At 45.9% G+C, this 22,828-nt stretch overlaps 1 protein-coding gene across 7 annotated transcripts in view; it reads left to right on the top strand.

Moving 5' to 3' along the window:
* The window catches only part of RGS7 (regulator of G protein signaling 7), a 127,880-nt gene that overhangs the window by 61,500 nt on the left and 43,552 nt on the right, over positions 1–22,828 (top strand). For all 7 annotated transcript variants that reach the window (XM_081114276.1, XM_081114277.1, XM_081114273.1 and 4 more), the window contains exon 3: positions 5,990–6,086. In XM_081114276.1, the coding sequence (XP_080970402.1) occupies positions 5,990–6,086 (97 nt within the window). The remainder of the gene's footprint in view (positions 1–5,989; positions 6,087–22,828) is intronic.

Below are 22,828 nucleotides of genomic sequence, written 5' to 3' on the forward strand. Positions count from 1 at the left end.
AACCGGTTTGGCTCAGTGGATAGAGCGTTGGCCTGCGGACTGAAAGGTCCCAGGTTCGATTCCGGTCAAGGGCATGTACCTGGGTTGCGGGCACATCCCCAGTGGGAGATGTGCAGGAGGCAGCTGATCGATGTTTCTCTCTCATCGATGTTTCTAACTAACTATCTCTCTCCCTTCCTCTCTGTAAAAAATCAACAAAATAAAAAAAAAAGAGAGTGGACACCAGCTCTCTAGCAGGAAGGCAGGCACATCCTTCTCATTTTCTCATGAGATGGCTGAGAAGTATTGTCAGGAGGACAGCAGCCAGTTCCCTTGGCAGGGGAATCTTGTTTTCCTAAGAAAAACAAAATCATCCTATCTAACAAAAGAGTAATATGTAAATTAACCGTCATTCCGCAACAAAGATGGAGGCGCCCATAGTGGCTGGGGCGGGACGCTGGCGGCGTCGCCCCGGCAACGTGAGCCCAGCATCCAGAGGGGAGGGGCCTCGGGCCGGAGGCTGGGGCAAGGGACACTGGCATCGTTGCAGGCCAGGCTGAGGGACACCCCCCCCCCCGTGCACGAATTTCGTGCACCGGGCCTCTAGTGGGAGATATAAAAAAAGAAACCGTTACTGGGCTGGAAGTTACACATGTGCATTCTGGGCTAGGGCCTCCTCTGCGTAGGGATTTTCTGTGAACTAGCCCGCCGTGAGTTCGAACTTTTTCTCCCGGGAGCTGAGCAGAAGGAGGGGCTGGTTGCACAAAGCCCTCTGTGGAGAGCTTGCTTTCAGAGATGATCAGCAGGAAGGTGGCAGGCGGTTTTGCACATCCCCGACTCTAGTCTCCCGTACGTGAAGGGCGAATCAGAAAAGTCACGTTGCCTTTCCCTTCCTTTACAGTTAGCTGTTCAGTGGGTTGGAAAGATCAATAGAGCTGTTCAAAGGCTCCTGAAAGTAAAATCCATTTTCACGTTGTAGGGGCCTCGGACGGGCAGCCCCAGCAAAGGCACAGTAACAGGGGACATTCTTTTCCTTTCGCCTTTCTAAAATTTACTCATCGGTCTCGGAAAAAATCCTAGGAAATTGAAATTTAAAAGTCAATCTTTGAAATACGGAAACCAGAGAACGTCACGCCGAGGAAGAAAGGTCAGGCTCCGCAGCAGCAGAAACCAATTTAAAACTTGGGAAAAGCATGAAACACAAGGCAAATAGCCACCTCATCACACGTGTTCTGACTCTGAGTGTGTGCATCCGAAACAGATCAGCCTTCATCATCAGTGTGATGATGCGTTTGTCCTTTTAAAGTGCTTTGGCCTTACCTTCATGTTGTAATCCTTTCTATCCACATTTTAAATGAGGGTCGGACATGGTATTAATTCTTAGACTAAGCAGGCTGGATGCACGGAGGATTAGCACTAATCGAGGTGGTGACTGAAGGTCAGCCTTGGGACCAGTCCTGATAAAACAATACTAACATCATCTCAGGGACCAGTCTGAGCCTCCATTTACAAAGGTAGCTATCCTACAGTAGATTAGTTAAGTCATACATCTGGGTATCACATAATTAAAAACATGTGTGTGCCTAGCCGGTGTGGCTCAGTGGTTGAGTGTTGACCTATGAACCAGGAGATCACGGTTCGATTCCTGGTCAGAGCAGATGCCTGGGTTGTGGGCTCGATCCCCAATAGGAGCCATGCAGGAGGCAGCCCATCAATGATTCCCTTTCATCACTGATGTTTCTCTCTCTCCCTCTCCCTTCCTCTCTGAAATCAATAAAAATATATTTTAAAAAATACTAAAGTAGAGGTTATATTGCTTGAGATGGATGAGAGATGCTGTATTTAAAAACAAATAAAACCAACATCCATAAATCAGAAAAAAAATGCATCTTCTACCTTCTCTAAAATTGCCAGAGCCTAAAATCTCAGTGTCGCCAAATTAGTTACTGCCTTTGAGAAGGTACATCTCCTAGTTCATTCAAGATGAACAAGGTCAGCTTGGAATGCAACTAGGTTCTACAAGTGTATGTTTTTTAGTCATAATTAGTCACGTAAACATGAGGTTTTTCACATGAAAAAGAGTAATTCTGGGTTACGATACTATTGCCAACTGTAACATGGGGGGAAATTACACCAATTAAAGCAGCTTTAATTAAATCATGGCAAGCAGAAAACAGTTGTGGTTGCAAATTTTAAGCTCATTGCTATTCTTATTTAACCTTTTTTAGAAAACTATTCTACTTTGCCTGTTTTCACCGCCGAGCTCAGAAGCGCCAATCACATCTTTAGAATGGCTTCTTGAAGAAAAAAGAATTATAGGCAGGTTCTAAGTTACGTGATAAATGCCACCACCGAATTGTCTGAGGTATTCAAGAGGCACTTCAGTGACCCCTTTCTCTCATGTTTAATTTATTTTTTTCATTTCTCCCACTTTTTTTTTTCTTTTTAGCTCACACTTAACATGATGATTACACACAATAACTTGAAAGCATGCCCCACGCATACAGTCTCTCATTTCTGTTTCTAAATGCCTGTGCTTAAGGGCAGATTACCATACGAAGTTGGAAAAACTTCCTTTGAACTTTTGGTTGATTCATTTCTATTTCAGACCCACAGAGCACAAAACCATTAACTTTATTTCATACAAATGTTTCGCTTACGGTCAGGGTGTCCGTAAAGTTATTGGCTTCATGGTATGACACAGTTCTGGCAAGTATGGCTACAAGTAAATGTAATTAGCTTCTCATCATCCTTTTTTTTTTTTAAAAAAAATTAAATTCTTTATTGCTTAAAGTATTACATAAAGTCTCCTTTCCCCCTGCATTGACCTCTCCCCGACCACCACCCCCCGCACCCCTTCCGCCCCGTCTGTGTCCATTGGTCATGCTCATATGCGTGCATACAAGTCCTTTGGTTGATCTCTTACCCCTCACCCCCCACCTTCCCTCATAGGTTGGACAGTCTGTTCGATGCTTCTATGACTCTGGTTCCGTTTTTGTTCTTCAGTTTATGTCGTTCATTATTCTTAAGAACATTAGGGACCTAGCTAGGCTTCAAGGCGGTGGATTTTTATTTCATCAGTAGTTGGGCGTTCCCTGTCCGGGGTTCCCTCTCGAATCATTAGTTCCTCTCCTCAGAGGTATAGCTGTGCTGGACGCGTCTCTTTCATTTCGCTGAGTGCACGGGTGGAGACCCTTTCCCCAGAGCCGCGTTAGAAATACATCACAAGCACCCAAGTGACAGCTAAGCTGTTTGAGCGAAAAGGCTAATTATGAATTCCTGGGAAAAGAGCCGTGTGTTGGAGTCCGGTAGCCTGTCTTTCATCTTGGGAGCTGACACATGACCGTGAACTTGAGCGTCACATCTACCAGCGGGAAGACAGGCTCATAAGAAACCACTGCTTGACCCTCAGGGTTTGAAAGAAACAATTCCTCTGAGAAGCAAGCAGAGGAGTCTGTATTAAGTGAAGAAAATCATCAGAATGTTTTAGCTTATAGCACAGGAAGCTCTCCTGTGCCACCATTTTTGACTCGGCCTATTTTTTCACCAAATGTTAGATTTTTTTTTTTTTTTAAGTATTTCCAACATCTGAAGACAAAATCTTAAATCAACTTAACTTGGATTTTTGCTCTGGATCGCTCAGAAAAATAAAACGTGTGCCATTAATTAAAATGTCATGTCTCTTTTTTTATTCTTGAGCCTCCCTGTGGGCCAGCACTTTCTGTATTAGCAAGACAAAAATGGGCAAGGTGAGGCTTCTCTCCCCCTGAAGTTCAAGTCTAAGGGAAAACAGATAGTGACAATAACGGCAATGTGAAGAGTTCCATAATAGAGGTATAAAACATTTTAAACAAATTGAGCTGCAGACATTCTCCAAATTACTTTGCAAGAGAACATTGTTTTTACATACCCTTTTCAGAGAATAGCTCATTAGCTTGCCTAGATAAAGGATTGCTTTTGCAAAGAGGATTTCATCTCAATTCAATTCAATATTGGGATCCACTAATGAACTTCAAGAGGCAAATTCATCAAGCAAATATGAGAGCAGACACATTTTCATTTTGTCAAAAACGGATGCAATCTCATTTCCCCTTTCTTCTAAATATTATTTTTTTTCATCGTTTTCGTAGTCCTTGCTTAGATGCAGAAATTCTTCTTCCTGACATGTCTTCTAGTCGAACCCCCTATCTTTCAGAGGCCAGCACACACTCCGTCTTCTGCAGGAAATCTAAGCTGGTCCCTGGGCATCTTTGCTCTGCGACGGGCAATTTTACTCCTCCAATAAATGCCTGGCATTTGACCACAGCTGTCTTTGCCAACTGGATTATAAAGGAAAGCGTCTGTGGCATTCTAGTATAGTGATGAGGGAAGACTCTGATGATGATGATGATGATGATGATATGACGGCAGTGATGATGATGAGAGCATTATGGCAAGTATTTAATGAGCATTGTTCCATTAATTATCACCTGTAATAAGATGCACAGTATCATTATTAACCCTCTGTTACAGATGGAAGAAACGGAGTCTTAGAGCAATAGCGTAACTGACCCATTTCATTCTGTTTGCACTGATGTTACAGCGCGCTGACAGGTGCAAACTGATAGATTAGTAAAAGGCCCTGTTCAGTTTTATCCACTCATCTCTCTGTCTCCGGTTGGGAGATAGGTAGATAGATAGATAGATAGATAGATAGATAGATAGATGATAGATAGGTAGATAGATGATAGATAGATAGATAGATAGATAGATAGATAGATGATAGATAGATAGATAGATAGATAGATAGATGATAGATAGGTAGATAGATGATAGATAGATAGATGATAGATAGATAAATGATAGGTAGATGATAGATAGATGATAGATAGGTAGATAGATGATAGATAGATAGATAGATAGATGATAGATAGATAAATGATAGGTAGATGATAGATGATAGATAGATAGATAGATAGATAGATCTATTGCTCGTATCTAGGTAATGGGTAATTTACATCCTCTTTTGAGATACTGGAATCTTTTGGACTTAAATTGTCCCAAAGAGCCCTAGCCAGCTTGGCTCAGTGGATAGAGCGTCAGCCTGCGGACTGAAGGGTCCCAGGTTCGATTCTGGCCAAGGGCACATGCCTGGGTTGTGGGCTCGATCCCCAGTGGGGGGTGTGCAGGAGGTAGCCGATCCATGATTCTCTCTCATCGATGTTTCTATCTCTCTCTTTCTCTCTTCCTCTCTGAAATGAATAAAGAAATACATTTAAAAAATGCTTATTTAAAAAATGCTTATTTAAAAAATAAATAAATTGTCCCAAAGAATTTGATCATTGATTAGAGTTACTTTTTATAGCCCCTCATCCCCGTTGCTGCCCAGCTTGCTCTGTGAGTTGGTCTGCTTTGAACATTCTCCTCATCCAATTGGCTATTGCTAATAGTGAGAAAGCAGGTAACCCAGTGAGTAAAAACCACGCTTGATAGGAACATCGTCGGAGTGAACGCGTAAGGGAATGTCAGTAAATGCAGGAGATGCATTTTTATACGTGGCCCTTGTAGCTGATTTTAGCTTTTAGGAACTAGATTTTTTTCGTCTGTCTTTGCCTCCAGAGGAAACCCTAACCGTGGCTTTCAGGGCTTCTGTTTTCCTTCTCAATGAGTTCAGGAGAGATAATAACATTAATGAAGTGTGCATTTTGCTGTGACAGTGGTTTCTGACAGTTACAGAAATAAGCACTTTTATCTCAACCTTTCCAAGCAGAGCATGTACAGCGAGGAGAGCGGCATTATTCACAACGCCTCTTGGTAGGTTAATGGAGCCTGAAATGGCCACTCTCCCTGCTGTTTTCTCCATCATTTTTAATCAAACTTAAAATATTAATGTTTCAGAGTCTGGCAAGGTAAGAGTATCCCATTATTCTTAGTTGAGCACGACGGATGTACAACATTGTTATGAAAAAACTGGTTTTTATGAAGAATTCAACTTCTGAAAGGTTTTAATTGTTTTGTCATTGTCATTTAGATGGAGGACGTCATAGCACGCATGCAAGATGAAAAAAACGGAATTCCCATTCGCACTGTCAAAAGCTTCCTTTCCAAGATCCCTAGCGTCTTCTCTGGTAAGTTTGCCTCCGATGGCTCTGTGTCGTCCGGGTCTTCCCCAGAACTACTTACAATCTCGTCTAGCTTTTCACTCTGGAAACTCTCAAATTCATGACTTATCGCTACTGAGAAAATGCTAACGCCGTATTTCACATCATGTTGGACACTTGAGATGATGATAAAACAAAGAAGCAGAAGTCATACCCTATGCTTAGTTGCAAAGACATAGTGAACAAAGGCGCAAGGACAGAAAACAATCTCAAAATAAAGATGTATGGGGCATACGTGATGTCAACTGTATATAGGAGTTAGGAGAGTGAAAAAAAATCAATTGCGGGGGAGTCAGGAGAATGTTTGTGAAGATCAGGGATGAGCTGAGTTTCAAAAATGAGCCCAGCCGGTGTGGGTCAGTGGTTGAGCATCAACTTATGAACCAGGAGGTCACGGTTCGATTCCCAGTCAGGGCACATGCCCGGGGTTACGGGCTCCATCCCCAGTAGGGGGCGTGCAGGAGGCAGCTGAGCAATGATGCTTTCTCATCATTGATGTTTCTATCTCTATTTCTCTTTCTCCCTTCATCTCTGAAATCAATGAAAATATATTTAAAACGAAAACAAAATCTTTAACAAGACTCCCTACCCGACGGTCACACTAGCCTCATGGTATGTTCCCTCTTGCTTTCTTGGTCCTCGCCACAGAGGCCACTGTTCATTTCTGATACTTTACTCCGCTCTCCGTTGCCATGGCCACCTGCCACCCCAGAGCTGTTTCTTCTATCTGGAAGGCTTCCTCCCCTTTGCTGGGGGCGGGGTTCCTCCATTCCCTTTGCTCAACTTAGACCTACTCATCTCAGGGCTCCCCCAGTTTCCTTCCTTAAATACACTCATCCAGCCTCAGGTAGTACCTCCAGAAATACCCACCGCCACCACCTTACGCCCTGCAGATTCACCGAAAACGAGACACGTGTATTGGCGTGCCGCCCCGTGACTGTTCAGGGCGTGTGGGGTGTTCTCCTATCCCGGACATTCAGTATTGGGATGATTCTAGATCCTGGTGAAGCAAGCCTTCCCCTGTTGGATGCATTTCCTGTCTTTCAGTGGATTGACCGGGAGCTGGCTGTGTTCCCCATGTCGCCACAGCAGGCAGTGAGCCGGAATTCTCTCTTCGGTTCCCTGTGAACGGTGTCGGTTTTCATTAAAATTGAATATGCCGCGGAGATCAGACAGGACTGCCGGTGGCAGCTATCAAAGAAAACGGGCTGATTAGCGTTTCTGAAGGTTGAACTTTTAGGGCATGAATTCTCCGGAGCCAGAGGGGCTGGTGCGCGCTCCACATCGCTCAGCACCGTCCTTGGGGAAGATGGTCAGAAGTGAGGAGGGAGTCCGGCCGGCCATTCCTCTAGTTCACGCAGAGCTCTTTTCTGGTTTTTTATGATTGGTCTGAAACGGTGCTCCGTTCCAAGAATGTAGGTGATTATGGAGTTGAATCTCTTTGCTCCTTTTCTTTTGCAACTTCAAACGATTCCTCACTGACTCGGTCCTCAACTAGAAGGAGCAGAATTTGTGGTCTCTGTGATGCAGGGTTGTTCTCAGCCATGAAACCCGAGGGGTACATCTGAACTTAAAAAATCAAGTTGCCTTGCCCTAACCGGTTTGGCTCAGTGGATAGAGCATCCGCCTGCAGACTCAAAGGTCCCAGGTTCGATTCTTGTCAAGGGCATGTACCTTGGTTGTGGGCACATCCGCAGTGGGGAGTGTGCAGGAGGCAGCGGATCGATGTTTCTGTCTCATCGATGTTTCTAACTCTCTATCCCTTTCCCTTCCTCTCTGTAAAAAATCAATAAAATATATTTTTTAAAAAATCAAGTTGCCTTGAGTTCTGGCCAGTTTTCTCAGTGGTTAGAGCGTTGGGCCTCAGACTAAAGGGTCTCGGGTTCGATTCTGGGTCAAGAGCATGTGCCTCGGTTGCAGGCTCGATCCCTGCCCTGGTCGGGGTACGTGAGGGAGGCAACCAATCAATGTGTCTTTCTCACATCGATGTTTCTCTCTCTGTCTCTTCCCCTCCCTTCCACTCTCTCCAGGATTACCAGAACAAAACAAAAAATCAAGTTGCCTTTAAATGTAATAATTTAAGCGTGTCCTTTATTTCTCGAAGGGTCGTTTGGATAGTTCTCAGTGTCATGGAGAGATGATCTATGTAGATTTAACCTTATCTTGTGGGTCGAGGCACAGGTAAGGAGGGAACGGAGCAAGCTTGGTGACGTGGGCTGGGCCAACGCAAGTTTTAATAGCTACATAGTTTGCATCTAAATGTTTTTGAGAACGCTTTCAAGATGCCCTATATGACTTAAAACTGATTATTTTTGGAGTCAGTGTTGAGACAGTAAGAATAAGGAAGGTGGAATAGATTTCCTTGGGAGACTCTAAGACTAGGTACTTCTGAGATGCTTTAAGAATCTAAGACACTCCTTTTTACTGTGAAATATTTGCTATCTACCCTTGGGATGGCTATCCTGGATCTGACAGAAATTCAGAGAGAGACAGATTGCTTTTTAAAAACAATTCTCAAATCTCTGGGCAGAAATGGTGCTTAGAATATGTTGTTTGTGTGCCATCCCAAAGAAAACTCAAGAATGCAGAAGGGAAATGTATGAACATTTCCTAGGAGAAAAAAGTGCCTTGACTATACTGGCAGTTCTTCAAGTCCAGTTCTGAAACAAATAAATTCAGGGGCAAAATAAGAAATGTTAACTAGATCGGCAAGTGACGTGAACATTTGCCACAAAGAAAAAAAAAAAAAGTCTTATTATATTTTTGGTCATCTGTTCCACCTCTCTGGTAAAATGACAGGGCAACTGGCGTCGAGTAACTACACAGTCCACCCAGCTGGGAACACGAGAGGCTGAGCCGCCACATAATCCAATAGATAATTTAATTTGTCTCTGCTGTGACAGTCTTCACCCCTCTCCGTTGTCATCCTTTCTTTTTTTTTGTAAAATAGCAACACGCATGATTAGAAGCAGCAAAGAACTCCCAGGCACCGGTCCTAGATCATGACCTTACTAATGGCTAAATGCTACTGAGAGATGAGACGCTTAGCTGTTTCGTGGGCTCTCGCTGCATTTGTCGAGAAATGATTTACTTTCAAACGCGGCTGCATCAGTTTGATCTGACCAAGCTCTTACTCATTTTGTGGCCACCAGAATGCTAGGCGAAACGGCAAGATTTCAGGGATCTTATTTTTAGCGTTAGCTTTCTTTACCGCCATGTGGACTGGGCCCAGAAACTCTTTTCTCTTTCATGGGAACTGTAGATGCTGGTCTGCTGCGTGCAATGCTTTCTTAGCATCTAAATTTGCTACTTTATTTTTATTTTTTTTTAAATATATTTTATTGATTTTTTACAGAGAGGGATAGAGAGTTAGAAACATCGATGAGAGAGAAACATCGATCAGCTGCCTCCTGCACACCCTCTACTGGGGATGCGCCTGCAACCCAGGTACATGCCCTTGACAAGAATCGAACCTGGGACCCTTCAATCTGCAGGCCGACGCTCTATCCACTGAGCCAAACTGGTTAGGGCTATTTTTTATTTTTATTTTTTTTTATTTCCGAGAGGAAGGGGCAAGGAGAGAGAGAGAGAAACATCAATGGTGAAAGAGAATCATTGATTGGCTGCCTCCTGCACCGTCCCTACTGGGGGTGGGAGATCGAGCCTGCAACCCGGGAATGTGTCCTGACAGGGAATCAAATGAATGACCTCCTGGTTCATGGGTCAATTGATGCTCAACCCCTGAGCCACACCGGCTGGGCCATTCCCGTCTTTATGGTTCCCAGCACTGTGTTCTTCTTCATGGGATTTATTTCACCTGGCCATTCGTCCTCAATGGACACGTGACACGATTCTTACCAAAGGCCGTGCACATCTGGAGAAGAAAAGAAATGGCGCGTTTCAATGCGTAGCCCCTGTGGTGCGTGCAGTGTCCGGCACATCCAGACACTCAGCCAGTGTTAACGACTTCTCTTAGGACAGCTGATGGCGCGGGCATTCGATCACACCCACGGCACATCTCACTTCTCAGTGTCTCGGCAGTGGAAAGAGCACACATCTCATTATTTGCTCTGTCGGCATCCGGCGCTGCACGATGCTTTTATCTCTGCGGGGAGCACTGAAAAGATGGCAGCTCTGCTCCGTTAGCGATTACTAACTTCGATGGGCCGCGGAGTGGAGCACCAGGAAATTGAACGCAATTTTCCAATTTCTCCAGAGTCCAAACACACTCTCTGTTTAAGTTTTGTTATTGGGTTTACGCATCGGCTCGCAAAGATAGACTCACCCCTTGTGTGCCCTGCAGCACTGTTTGTGGGGGCCGTGGCAACAACCAAAGTGCCCTTCGATAGAGGATTGGACAAAGAAGCGGTGGTACATATGCACCAGGAACTGCTCCTCACTCGCAAGAGAAGATGCAACGCTGTCATCTGCAAAAACCTGGATGGATCTTGAGAATATCGTGCTAAGCGAGAAGAGTCAGGCAGAACAAGCTAAGAACCATCTGATCTCACTTATATGTAGGATATAAAACTGAAACTCATAGACACAGGCAGTAGAGTGGTGGTTACCAGAGGGAAGAGGGGGTGGGGGAGGGTAGTAAAAGGTAAAGGGGGCCAAATATATGGGTGATGGAAGATGATTTGACTTTTGGTGGTGGGCACACAATGCAATATACGGAGCATGTATCATTGAAATGTACACTGAAAGCAATTTTATTAAGCAATATCACCCAACAAATTTAATTTTTAAAAGTTGATTTTTTTTTAGAACACTGGACATCCCCAAAATGAATGTCAATATTTTTCAAAGTCTATCTGAAATAGTGAAGAGGGTATATACAGGTTGGAAAGAAACCTGGATTTCAGTTTTACTTCTCATGATGCAGAGGAAAACAGGAAATCTATATATATAAAAGCCTAATAAGCTAAGTGTCTGACTGATAGGTCAACCGTGTGGTTGACTGGTTGACCAGGCTCTATGATGTGCACTGACCTCCGGGGGGGCAGACACTCTGACTGGTAGGTTAGCTTGCTGCTGGGGTCCGGCCAATCGGGACTGGGAGAGATGGGCTGGACATGCCATGGAACCTCCCACAGTCCTTCCCTGGCTGGTTGGCCCCGATCGGCCCCAATCGCTGGCCAGGCCGAGGGACCCCCCACCCATGCACGAATTCATGCACTGGGCCTCTAGTGTTAAAAAACAGCTCGGGCTCTGGCGTATAAATGAACATGAATGTGTTTGGGTCTAACAACTACTGACATTTATTGAACGCTTACAATATAAAAATGCTTGGCATTCAACAAATACTAGTTCTTCAGATATATTATTTTACATGTTAGTGTTCCTACAAAGATAAGTAAAATTTAGAGAAGCTACATAGCCAGGTGATACTGTTAGTAAGCAGTAGAGGTGACATTTGAATCTAGGTAAATCTAGATTCCATAATCCGATTCAATAATCTGATTTTATAAAATCACAAAGAAGCACAGGTCACTGAAATACACATATGAATATATTATATATCATATAGATGCCTATTGTATGATAAAACCTATCATACTATGATTCCATAAAATAATCCTTCCTTGTTTCATTCTGCATTTAGCATGAACAATGCCCCTTTCTTTACAGAGAAATCAGTCTAGTAAGAATGTTCTCAAGGTGACATGGGTAGGAACCAAGTGTCTATTTTTGTTTTAGGGACTTGGTTACTTTATTTTTATTTTTTTTATTATTATTTTAATTTTCACCCAATGATATTTTCCATTGATTTTTTTAGAGAGAGTGGAAGAGAGAGGGAGAGACAGGGAGAAACATTGATGTGGGAGAAACCCATCATTTGGTTGCCTCCTGCATGCACCCCAGCCCGGGTCCTGGCCAAGGAGGAGCCTGCAGCCGAGGTCAGTGCCCTTGACCGGAATCGAACCTGGGACCCTTGGGTCCGCAGGCCAACACTCTATCCACTGAGCCACACCAACTAGGGCGGGACTTAGGTTCCTTTATCAGCCTGGGGGCGGGGCGGGGGTGTTCATTCACCTGAGCACACCGGTGCGTATCCAATGGGAGAGGCCGCGTTTATTGAGGCGATACTTGCAGACGAGGAGGAGAAGAGAACAGCAGGCTGAGCTGCCCTGAAGGGCACCGGTGCAGTGGAAGGGAACAGGACAAAATCCGGATGAACGTGGACAGAACAATGGCTAAAGGGCTCCGAGAAAGAACTGTGCCCGCAAAAGTGGGGCGGTCGCGGGTGCAGCTCCGCCAGGCAGCGCGTGGTGATGTGTTTGCTGGAAGAGGGTCTGACCTTCACTTTGTGGAAAAAGCGACATCTGTGAGGCATCGAGGAGTGGAGCGCAGTAGAGGGGGGTCTGCCGCACCGAGTGCGCTGGGCACCCCTCCATTTCTGATCACCACGGGGCCTATCTGTATCCCAATTAGCCACCCCCCCCCTCACCCCCCTTTTCATTTATTCTTTGGTTCGGATTTCTACGAACTCGGATCATCTGCATAACTGCTTGGCCGGTTTCCATGGAAACAGTTGAGCTTTCTGTGTAAATATAAGATTTTGTCCTAACTCCCCTTTGTCACATTTTGGCACAAAGAAAATAATTTAGTTGTTGTTTTTCAATTTCTTCTTTGAGACATTTTCTTGTGGGAATCATGCACAAAATTGGTTTTTGGTGTTTTGTTTTTTTTTTCTGAGCCTGTCCCATTTCCCTCCTGTAAATAGTACTCTACAGAGAAAGGAAGGGAGTTGATTTAAGATGCTCGGCCCAGCCCGGCTTGTGTGGCTCAGTGGTTGAGCATCAACCTATGAACCAGGAGGTCACGGTTGGATTCCAGGTCAAGGGCACAGGCCCGGATTGCTGTCTCCATCCCCAGTGTGGGGCGTGCAGGAGGCAGCCGATCCATGATTCTCTCTCATCATGGATGTTTCTATCTCCCTTCCTCTCTGAAATTAATAAAAATATATATTTTTAAAATAAATGATTAATGAGTTATAGGTATGACATTTTTTGGTTTTTAAAGCTTTTTGATACCAGACCTTATGTTCCTCTTCGCCTAAGCCCTCGAGAATCCAAAAGGGAAGTAAAAATAGAACGAACATTTTCTTTAAAAACTTAAAGAACCATCCTTCTTTGGACGAGAGCAAGGAGGTTTCCTTTAATATTTGACTTTTCTCCGCTCCTGGGTTTGGCAGCATCCGGAAGCACAAATCTTATTGAAGTCATTCCTGGCTGAAAGCATTTCTGATCAAACACCGGGAAACTAAAAATAAGTATTCTACCCGGTCTCCAGCGGTGATAGGATATTTCTCTGAACCTTTCTGATCCGGTGGCCTGCTAGCAAGAGGGCTGGAGTCATTGAAACAACGGCTCTAGAGCAGACGAGTCCCCAGGTCCCTCGCCAATCCATGCAACTCCTAGTGGAGTCACTGAGTTTATTCTCTGGAAACCCTGGGAAGCTCCTGGTTGGAGAATTCCAGGCAGAAAAAGCTACTAAGTGCAAGGCTATATTATTGAACTTGGGGACCGTGTCCACCTTTCCCAGCCTAATTCCAGGGCCCTGACAGTCACCTGCACACTTCCTGGCTGAGACCTGAGGGCCTTTGCTTCTGGAGAAAGTCACTGAGTCCAGAGCAATGACCTTCCCCTACCAGTATCTGTTTCATGCTAAACGGATTATCCTATATAACAAAAGCTTAATATGCTAAGTGTCTGGTCGTCCATTCAACCAATCAAAGCGTAATATGCTAATGATATGCTAAGGCCACTCAACCGCTCGCGATGACATGCACTGACCACCAGGGGGCAGACGGTCTGACTGGCAGGTTAGCTTGCTGCTGGGGTCTGGCAGATCGGGACTGAGCAAGATGGGCCAGACACGCCCTGGAGCCCTCCCGCGGTCCCTCCCCGCCTGGCCAACCTCCCAGGTCCCTCCCTGGCCCTGATTGTGCACCAGTGGGGTCCCTTGGCCTGGCCTGAACCCTCTCGCAATCCAGGACCCCTTGGGGATGTCGGAGAGCCGGTTTCGGCCCAATCCTGCAGGCCACGAATTCGTGCACCAGGCCTCTAGTCTATTAATACTAAGCTCAAGAAAAACTGGAGGTTAAAAGAAGGGAATAGGATGGATGTCCCTCACCTCCTACATGAGCACTGCTCCATGCTCTCTGAATCATTGTCGATCAATAACATAGATGCTTGTGAATTGATCCCTCATTGTGCTGGTTGTAATTATATTGCCCCTTGTTCGGTCTATTTAACATTATTCTACTGGCTTCCTCGCTTCTCTATATGGCTTCAATAGATCCTACCTGAATAATAAAAAAAAAGACAGAACTCATTTTGCCACTCGGGGCATGATGTTACAAACAAGTGCTAATTACAAAACGACTTGTGTTCTGTTACGTAACTGGCACACTTTGACAGCAGGGAGTATAGTGTTGGTATTTTTAAAGCTGTTTATTGTGTGTTGTTGTTGATGTTGTGTATTGAGGGGAGCTAGTGAGTGTCTCCTGACTGTCGTCCAAGGGACCCTGTGAGCTGTAATTTACAGGCACAGGGACAATAGCTTTGTCACAGCCTGTCCCTTCGCACGTCTCCCCGCCTTCTGCTTTCTTCAGCGCTTGGTACCTGAAGAGAGATTTTTTTCCTGCCCATCCCTGCCCGTGATACTGGATAGTTCCTCTGGCAACAGTCACATGGCTCCAATACAGATCTCAAGATGCTTTTTAAACTCACACAATGGGTTGACATTTTAAAGTCCTTTGGGGAAATACAAGCGTGTGAGTCGGGATCATTTTTCACACGTGTGCAGGCTAAGCGAAGAAAAGAATATGTTGAAGATGCCGAAATGGTAACCGAGGGCGACCTGACAGTATTCGAGTTTACATCTCTCTTTCATTTGCGGTCTTTGGTTTTCTCGATCCGTGAAAAGTGTGATGGTGTGTTTATCCTTATCAGCAAACATCAGGTAAAGGGGCAAGCTTGATGAGTCTCTAGATCAGCGGTTCTCAACCTGTGGGTCGCGACCCCTTTGGCGGTCGAACGACCCTTTCACAGGGGTCGCCTAAGACCATCCTGCATGTCAGATATTTACATGACGATTCATAACAGTAGCAACATGACAGTGATGAAGTAGCAACGAAAATAATTTTATGGTTGGGGGTCACAGCATGAACTGTATTTAAAGGGCCAGAAGGTTGAGAACCACTGCTCTAGATGAACGGTTCCCAGGACAGATCTGTTATTATGATTCTTCATGAGAGAATTCTTTGGTTGAATAATTGTGGGATATAATGTATGCTGTATCTTCTTTTTTGGAGTTCACACAAAAAATGCATTAGTATTCTTAAGGTTCTGAGAAGTTCTGAATAGTTTTTTTTTGTTTTGTTTTGTTTTTTTTTTTTAGGGAGAGAGAGAGAGAGAGAAACATCGATTTGCTATTCCACTCATTTATGCAGTTATTGGTTGATTCCTGTGTGTGCCATGACTGGGATTGAACCTGCAACACTCCAACTAACTGAGCCTCCTGGCCAGCGCAGGAATATCTCTTTTTTTTTTAATATTTCTTAACCCAACACTTGTGAGCATATCTGACTATAAACTCCCCATCCTTTTTTTTTTTTTTTTTTTAATTTTAATTTTTTTGCAGGCCACCTCAATTACATTAGCTTAGAATGCACTATGGAGATGCGTGTTCTAGATTAAGAATTCCCAGAGGTTTGGATTTAATGAGCAAGTAAAATTAAATAATATATTAGGGGACTGTCATAGAGTCGCTAACTTTATTTTGCCAAATAAAGACATAAAAAATACTGTAATCTGATATTACTCTAATTTATTAAAAGGAAGGACATTTTATTACCGAAAAAAATTAAAAGAGGCAATGCAAAATAAACTTTGGAAAAAGTAGATATATTTAGCTTCATAAAAAAATGTCAACGTATCTTTTTTCTTTTTCTTGCTCCATTTTTAACTGATGAGGATTTCATCAGGAACATATGACACTAGACATTGATGTTGCCTGTGGAACATTCTTTCCTCTTCCGTTAGGTATCAGAACCCCCACTTTTCTAGAAGAAGAATTCATTCAATGTGGTTTGTTTGGGGTGCTGTGGGGGCTCCCTGTGCTCCCTGGTCAAAGGGGTGGGGGTGTGACTAGGGCTGACCCAGCTGAGCCCACCATCCCCTGATCACAGCCTTCGGATGTTAGTTCTGTGTGGAGAGGATTTTTTTTTTTTTTTTTAAAGGAGCAGTTTTGAAAGACACTGGCTGCCCGGCCGGCGTGGCTCAGGGGTTGAGCATCCACCTATGAACCAGGAGGTCGGGGTTCGATTCCCGGTCAGGGCCCATGCCCTGTTGTGGGCTCGATCCCCAGTAGGGGGCGTGCAGGAGGCAGCCGATCCATGATTCTCTCTCATCGTTGACGTTTCTATCCCTCTCTCCCTCTCCCATCCTCTCTGAAATCAAGAAAAATATTTTTTAAGAAAACAGAAGATGACTAATAAAAGAAAGGGAGGGAGGGAGGGAGGGAGGAAGGAAGGAAGGAAGGAAGGAAGGAAGGAAGACAGTGGCTGCTATGCGGACCGCGGCTTTAGGAGGAAGAGTGGGCGCAAGGAGGCCGAGGAAGAGGCTCAGGGTTCGTTCCAGGGGAGAGATGCTGAGATGACGTTCGTGCAGAAGCGACAAGAATGAGTCAGGTTTTGAGATTCTGCTGACAGAGCCAATAGGACGTGTTGATGGGGACGGCGAGGAAAAGGGGGCGATCAGGGAGACCCTACATTTGCATTTTCACAACAGGATGGAAGGTGTGGAGTCTGCTGAGCTGTGTGTGTGTGTGTGTGTGTGTGTGTGCCTGTGTGCGCGTGTGCGTGTCCATGCGTGTGTCCATTTTTAATACATTATCTATAGCTTTTGGAAAACTAGGCCAACTTAAAATAAATGTCTTCCAATGCTCATGGAGAGAGGAGCAACAGTCATCTACCGATAGCATCTTGCGTGCCTGCTGACTCAGCCGACCATGGCTGCTGTCAAAGAGAAAAGAAACCCCTGGAAGCCTCACGGTCAGTCCAGTCTCACCACTGCCCTGAGAGAGGAGCCGGTGAAACACCACAACTGGCTCACTCTCTCTTTTTTTAAATATACACTTATTGGTGCCAGAGAGGAAGGGAGAGGGAGAGAGAGAGAGAAACATCAATGACGGGAGAGAATCACGGATCGGCTGCCTCCTGCACGCCCTGCACTGGGGATCGAGCCCACAACCCGGGCATGTGCCCTGACCGGGAATCGAACCCTGATCTCCTGGTTCATAGGTGGACGCTCAACCCACTGAGCCACACCTGCCGGGCCAAACATCAGGGAGGCAGGGACAACCCAAGAAGCATGATCTTTCCGCTCAGCGTCCCGGTTGGATCAGATGCTCTTGGGCAAATGAGGCAGCTGAGTGTGGTGTCACATGGCGCCTGAGGAGGCCTTCGGGACAAAGTCACAGACCTGGCCCAACAGAAGGCTGGGGCATTGTGCCTCTCGCTTTCTCCTCGGGCCACAGCCATCACCTTTCCAAGCTGAACCCTCCCACCCTCACCCCCCCACCCCAGGAGAAATGAAAGGAGATGAGGCCGAGGCCGTGTTTGCTGGCAGCTGCTGTTTCCATCCGACCTGATGCCCGTGTGCAGCTGGCGCTGGAGGTCTCTCTGCCCCTCAACGCTGTCACATCGGGGAGGGTGGGGACACCCTGTCACAGGAGCACGTCATCCCCTTTTTGGGGTGGAATTATCCAATGTCGCGGCAAATAGATCCGCGCCCTGGGGAACCTGGCGGTGAGCAAGAGCCTGGGATGCGAGGTAATTGAGTAATCACGGGGCTGATTCTCCTGCAGACGCAGCAGCCTTCGTCTCGGAGGCTTAAGTAGGACGTTTCTCGCTTCGCACCCACCGCTGCTCCGGCCCGACCTGCTCCGGGGGCCCCCAGGCTCCGGCAGGCTGTGCAAACTCCTTGCCAAGGTGTTAGACTTGCCACCGAAATGGCCCTCAAGCACAATTCCAAACCCCAGCGTAGCCTTTTTTGGTTTTGTTTTTTAAAGGAATAAATAAGCCAGCTTAGGGGGCTCTATGTGAAAGGAATGGGAATAATGACGTGGGTTTTTGAAACGTTGCACTGAACACGGGCACTGGCACCTGTGCCCGCAGGGGGAAGGACTGGGCGCGAGCTGTTTTGCTGGGTGGCTGTTCTTTGCTGCCTGGGGACTTGGTGTCGGCGAGAAACGTGGATTGGAGCCGCCTCGTCGTCCATCCTGCTCTGCTTTCTGCTTTTATGTCCCCTCAGCCCGACTGAGCCACCTCCAGAAATCTTAGCCCTTCGACCTCCCTCTACCCCTCTCTCTGTCTTTTTAAAAATATATACTTTTATTGATTTCAGAGAGGAAGGGAGAGGGAGAGAGAGAGAGAGAAACATCAATGATGAGAGAGAATCATGGATCAGCTGCCTCCTCCACGCCCCCTGCTGGGGATCAAGCCAGCAACCCTGGCACGTGCCCTTGACCGGAATCAAACCCGGGGCCCTTCGGTCCTCAGGCCGACACTCTAGCCACGGAGCCACACCAGCCAGGGCTACCTCTTCCACCTCGTCCTCCAGCAGAGCAACAGATTTCTCCCACCTGCCCACGTTGGTCAGCCCCTTTGCCTGGGACAGTCTTCTTCCCTCTCTCTGCGGGTCTAATTCCTACTTTCTCCCTCTCTCCGCGGATCTAATCCCCAGTGTCTTCACAAGACAGATCAAGCCCTGTACCCTTTGAAGCTCTCTGTGGCTGCCCCAGTGCATTCTGGGTCATGGTTGGGTGGCACTTGACTGTAATGCCCATTTTATGATAGATCTTGTTAAGAATGTGTCCTGTCTTGCCCTGGCTGGTTTGGCTCAGTGGATAGAGCGTCGGCCTGTGGACTGAAGGGTCCCGGGTTTGATTCCGGTCAAGGGCACATGGCCGGGGTTGCGGGCTTGATCCCCAGTAGGGGGTGTGCAGGAGGCATCCGATCCATGATTCTCTCATCATTGATGTTTCAATCTTTCTCTCTCTCCCTTCCTCTCTGAAATCAATAAAAATATATTTTAAAAAGTTCATCCTTTGGCCCTGGCTGGTGTGGCTCAGGAGGGGAGCCGAAAGCTCGCCGGTTTGCTTCCCGGTCATGGCACACGCTTAGGCTGTGGGTTTGGTCCCTGGTCGGGGTCTGCGCACAGCAAGAGGCAACCGATAGATGTTTTTCTCTCACATCGATGTTTCTCTCTCTCTCTCCCTCTCATTTCCTTTCTCTTTAAAATCAATAAAAACATATTAAAAAAAAAAAAAAAAGATGAACCCTTGGTCCAAACAGGTTGACCCAGTGCAACATGTGTATGGGACTGGATTGCATGTCATTTTCATTGCAGAGCTTGCCTTGTGGGAGCTATGGAGCCTGCTTTCCTTCACGTGGGAATCTCACCTTTCACTCCAGTGAAAACCTACTCACCCTCCAAGGCCAGTGAAGCGCCTTTCCCAGTCGCCAGAGGCAGGAACGATTTCTTTCTTCCCAAGATTTCTATCGTCCTTTCTCCCACCCATATCCACATTCATAACACTTTCCTACTCTAGTTACTTATGGAAATGTCTTTCTGCCTTCACTTGATTGTGGCCTCTTAATATCACAGTGCTTCCTGGAACATCATAAATATTCAAAGGATTTAATGAATAAACAAACCAATTGACTAGTTTCCCTATTTAGGAAGTGACTGCATAGTCACGTGGTTGGACGAGGAATTTTCGCTTGCCTATTCCTGTGACATCATTTGGGCCACAGCCGAAAGGACTGGAGACAGCCTACCAAAACTTAATTCTGTAGAAACCTATAGGCAAATAATAGAGAGTGTATTTATTAGAGAGCCTGATGAATTTAGAATCGATAGAGTGCTGTGGCCCGTTGATGTTTAAAATTTGATATTTAGATAGCATTGCATTCAAGGCTAACATCATAAGTACATTCGGATTCTATCTAGACAACGCTATCTGATGGTTGGACAGTCTCAAGTTTCATAGCTTGAGGGGTGGATGTAGACAGAGAGCGCATGCGCTGACGGAGATAATTTTGGCTTTCTATATTTGTTGCTATCGTGTGGTCTAGACTTTGCATTTTAAGACCTACAGCTCAATAACCATTGGAAATGTAAGCGTGTGGAAGAAAAGAGCAATTATTTCGCAAAGCAGAGAAGAAGAAAACGCAGGCTTGATGGTGTGAATCTGGCATCTGGCAGCGAAGGCTCTTGTAGAAACAGCGTTTGACAGCCTTTTATCTAGAGCCGGCCATCGCCGCCATTTCCCAGGTTCATGTCCCGACACCAGGGAGGTGGCCTGCAAGGAGGTTCTCTTTCTGTCCCCTCCTTGGAATTTTCCCGAGAGTAGGACTTCCATATCAGGCCGAAATGTCCCGCGAATATGCCAGCTGTCCCAAGTGGCATTACCTTGCATTGTCCCCTCCTGCCATCATGCCTTTTACTAATACGATAACGGCAGAGACAGGTCCATTATGTCGCGACGCTGAGGAACTGTCATACTGTAAGGGACGTCTCGATGCTTCCATTTTAAGGCGACAGCTTCTGAGGCCCATGGACAAGGTCATTTCCTTTGGCGCTGCCCCAGTGGGAAGCAGCTTGTCTCTGGAGCTGCATTTTCCCATGAGCAGGGAGGAGGCCGCCGTTCATCTGAGCTGCGAAATGCAGAGGAAGGTTCCTTTCAGGTTCCCCTGCGGCTTTTTAACATTAACCATCGCCACTCAGCATCGTGACGGGGGGAGACTTGACTTGAGCTGGTGAACACGCAATACAGTAGACGGTTGATGTATTGTAGGATTGAATACCGGAGACCTATGTAATTTTTTTTTTCTTTAATCCTCACCCAAGGATATTTTCCCATTGATTTTAGAGAGAGTGGAGGGAGAGAGAGGGAGAGACAGAGAGAAACATCGATGTGAGAGAAACACATCGATGGGTTGCCTCCCGCTTGCACCCAGACCAGGGCCCGGGCTGGGGAGAAGCCTGCAACCCAGGTAGTGCCCTTGACCGGAATCAAACCTGGGACCCTTTGGTCCGCAGGCCAACATCTATCCACTGAGCCACACCGGCTAGCGCGGAAGCCTCCGTTATTTTATTAACCAATGTCACCCCAATAAATTCATTTAAAAAATAAAGTCCAATTAGAAAACGATCAAAAGTTATTCACCAAAGAGCGTAGCCGTACATCAGATTAGCATATGAAAATATGTTCAGTATCATTCACCGCTGGGAACCTGAGTCTCAGGCATTTGCTGGGGGGAATGTAAAATGGTGTCGCCACCGTAGGAAATAGTTTGGTCATTTCTTTTTGTACAAAAGCAATTCTATCACAGCGATTCCACCTGCTGGCATTATCCCAGCGTCATAAAGATCCGACCCCCAAAATCCGCACAGAAATGTCTGTGGCCTCAGCATCTTGACCCGTGAGAGCCCAGACGGACAGACTTGTTTCTCAGCAAAAAAAGAAAAAAGAAGAGAAAACTTAAAAAAAAAACTTTCCCTAAAAGCATTTTTAAATCCCTTTTCTCACCATGACAAAAAAAGTAGTCCTGTTTGGAATGGTCGGCTTTCTTCAAAAGCGTGGACACCTTCCGGGGGCTGCTCACATGGGCTCCCCAAATAGATGTGCAAATGAGGACATGGCGCGGGGTGCCTGGATCGTGCATAAGTCGGGGTACAGAGAAGTCTACCTTCATCAGGGTCACCTCATACATATGTGTAAACCTAGTTCCCCTTCTCTTTCTTCGGCGGAACACCTTAGGCTATTTTGCACACAACACTTGGCAATCCCTGTGGTTTTCCTTCCTTTCCTCGGAGCTTCCTGAGGAGCTAAGTAAATCCATCTTCTCAAAATGCATTTAGCCCTGGCCCGGTTCGATTCCGGTCAGGGCACATGCCCGGGTTGTGGGCTCCATCCCCAGTAGGGGGCGTGCAGGAGGCAGCCGATCTTGCATCATTGATGTTTCTCTCTCTCTCTCTCCCTTTCCCTTCCTCTCTGAAATCAATAAAAATATATATATTTTAAAAATATCCCACTCAGCCCTCGCCAGTTTGGCTCAGTGGATAGAGTACCGGCCTGTGGACTGAAGGGTCCTGGGTTTGATTACCGGTCAGGGCACAGGCCGGGGTTGTGGGCTTGATCCTCAGTGTGGGGCGTGCAGGAGGCAGCTGATCCATGATCCTCTCTCGTCATTGATGTTTCTATCTCTCCCTTCCTCTCCCTCCCTGTCTGAAATCACTAAAAATATCAAAATGCATTTAAATCAAGGGCAGCTGTGAAAGGAACAATGGAAAAAGAAGAACTCTCAACACTTGAAGTTATTTTTAAAATGCATGCCTGTCGAATTCGATGGTGGGTATGAGTGCACTCGAAACTTTGAGGACATTATGGCCAAGTTGGATCACCAAGTTAATTTTGAAATTCGTTTTGAGCTCCTTTGCAGCTAGAATTACTCAGCCCTGGTTAATGTATGTAACTCACTTGTCAGATTTCAGGTGGGCAGGCTCCAGGAGAGGCTGACATGGGATTTCAGTTCACACGAAATTTCATTCACGCCGCCCTGATGCAGCCTATCATGGATGCTCAACTATTTCCATTCATATTTTTGGCATTTTGTGTGGAAATGAGAAAAC

This window comes from Myotis nattereri (assembly GCF_964212035.1).
Source record: "Myotis nattereri genome assembly, chromosome: 20".
In the NCBI taxonomy this organism is placed as follows: domain Eukaryota; kingdom Metazoa; phylum Chordata; class Mammalia; order Chiroptera; family Vespertilionidae; genus Myotis; species Myotis nattereri.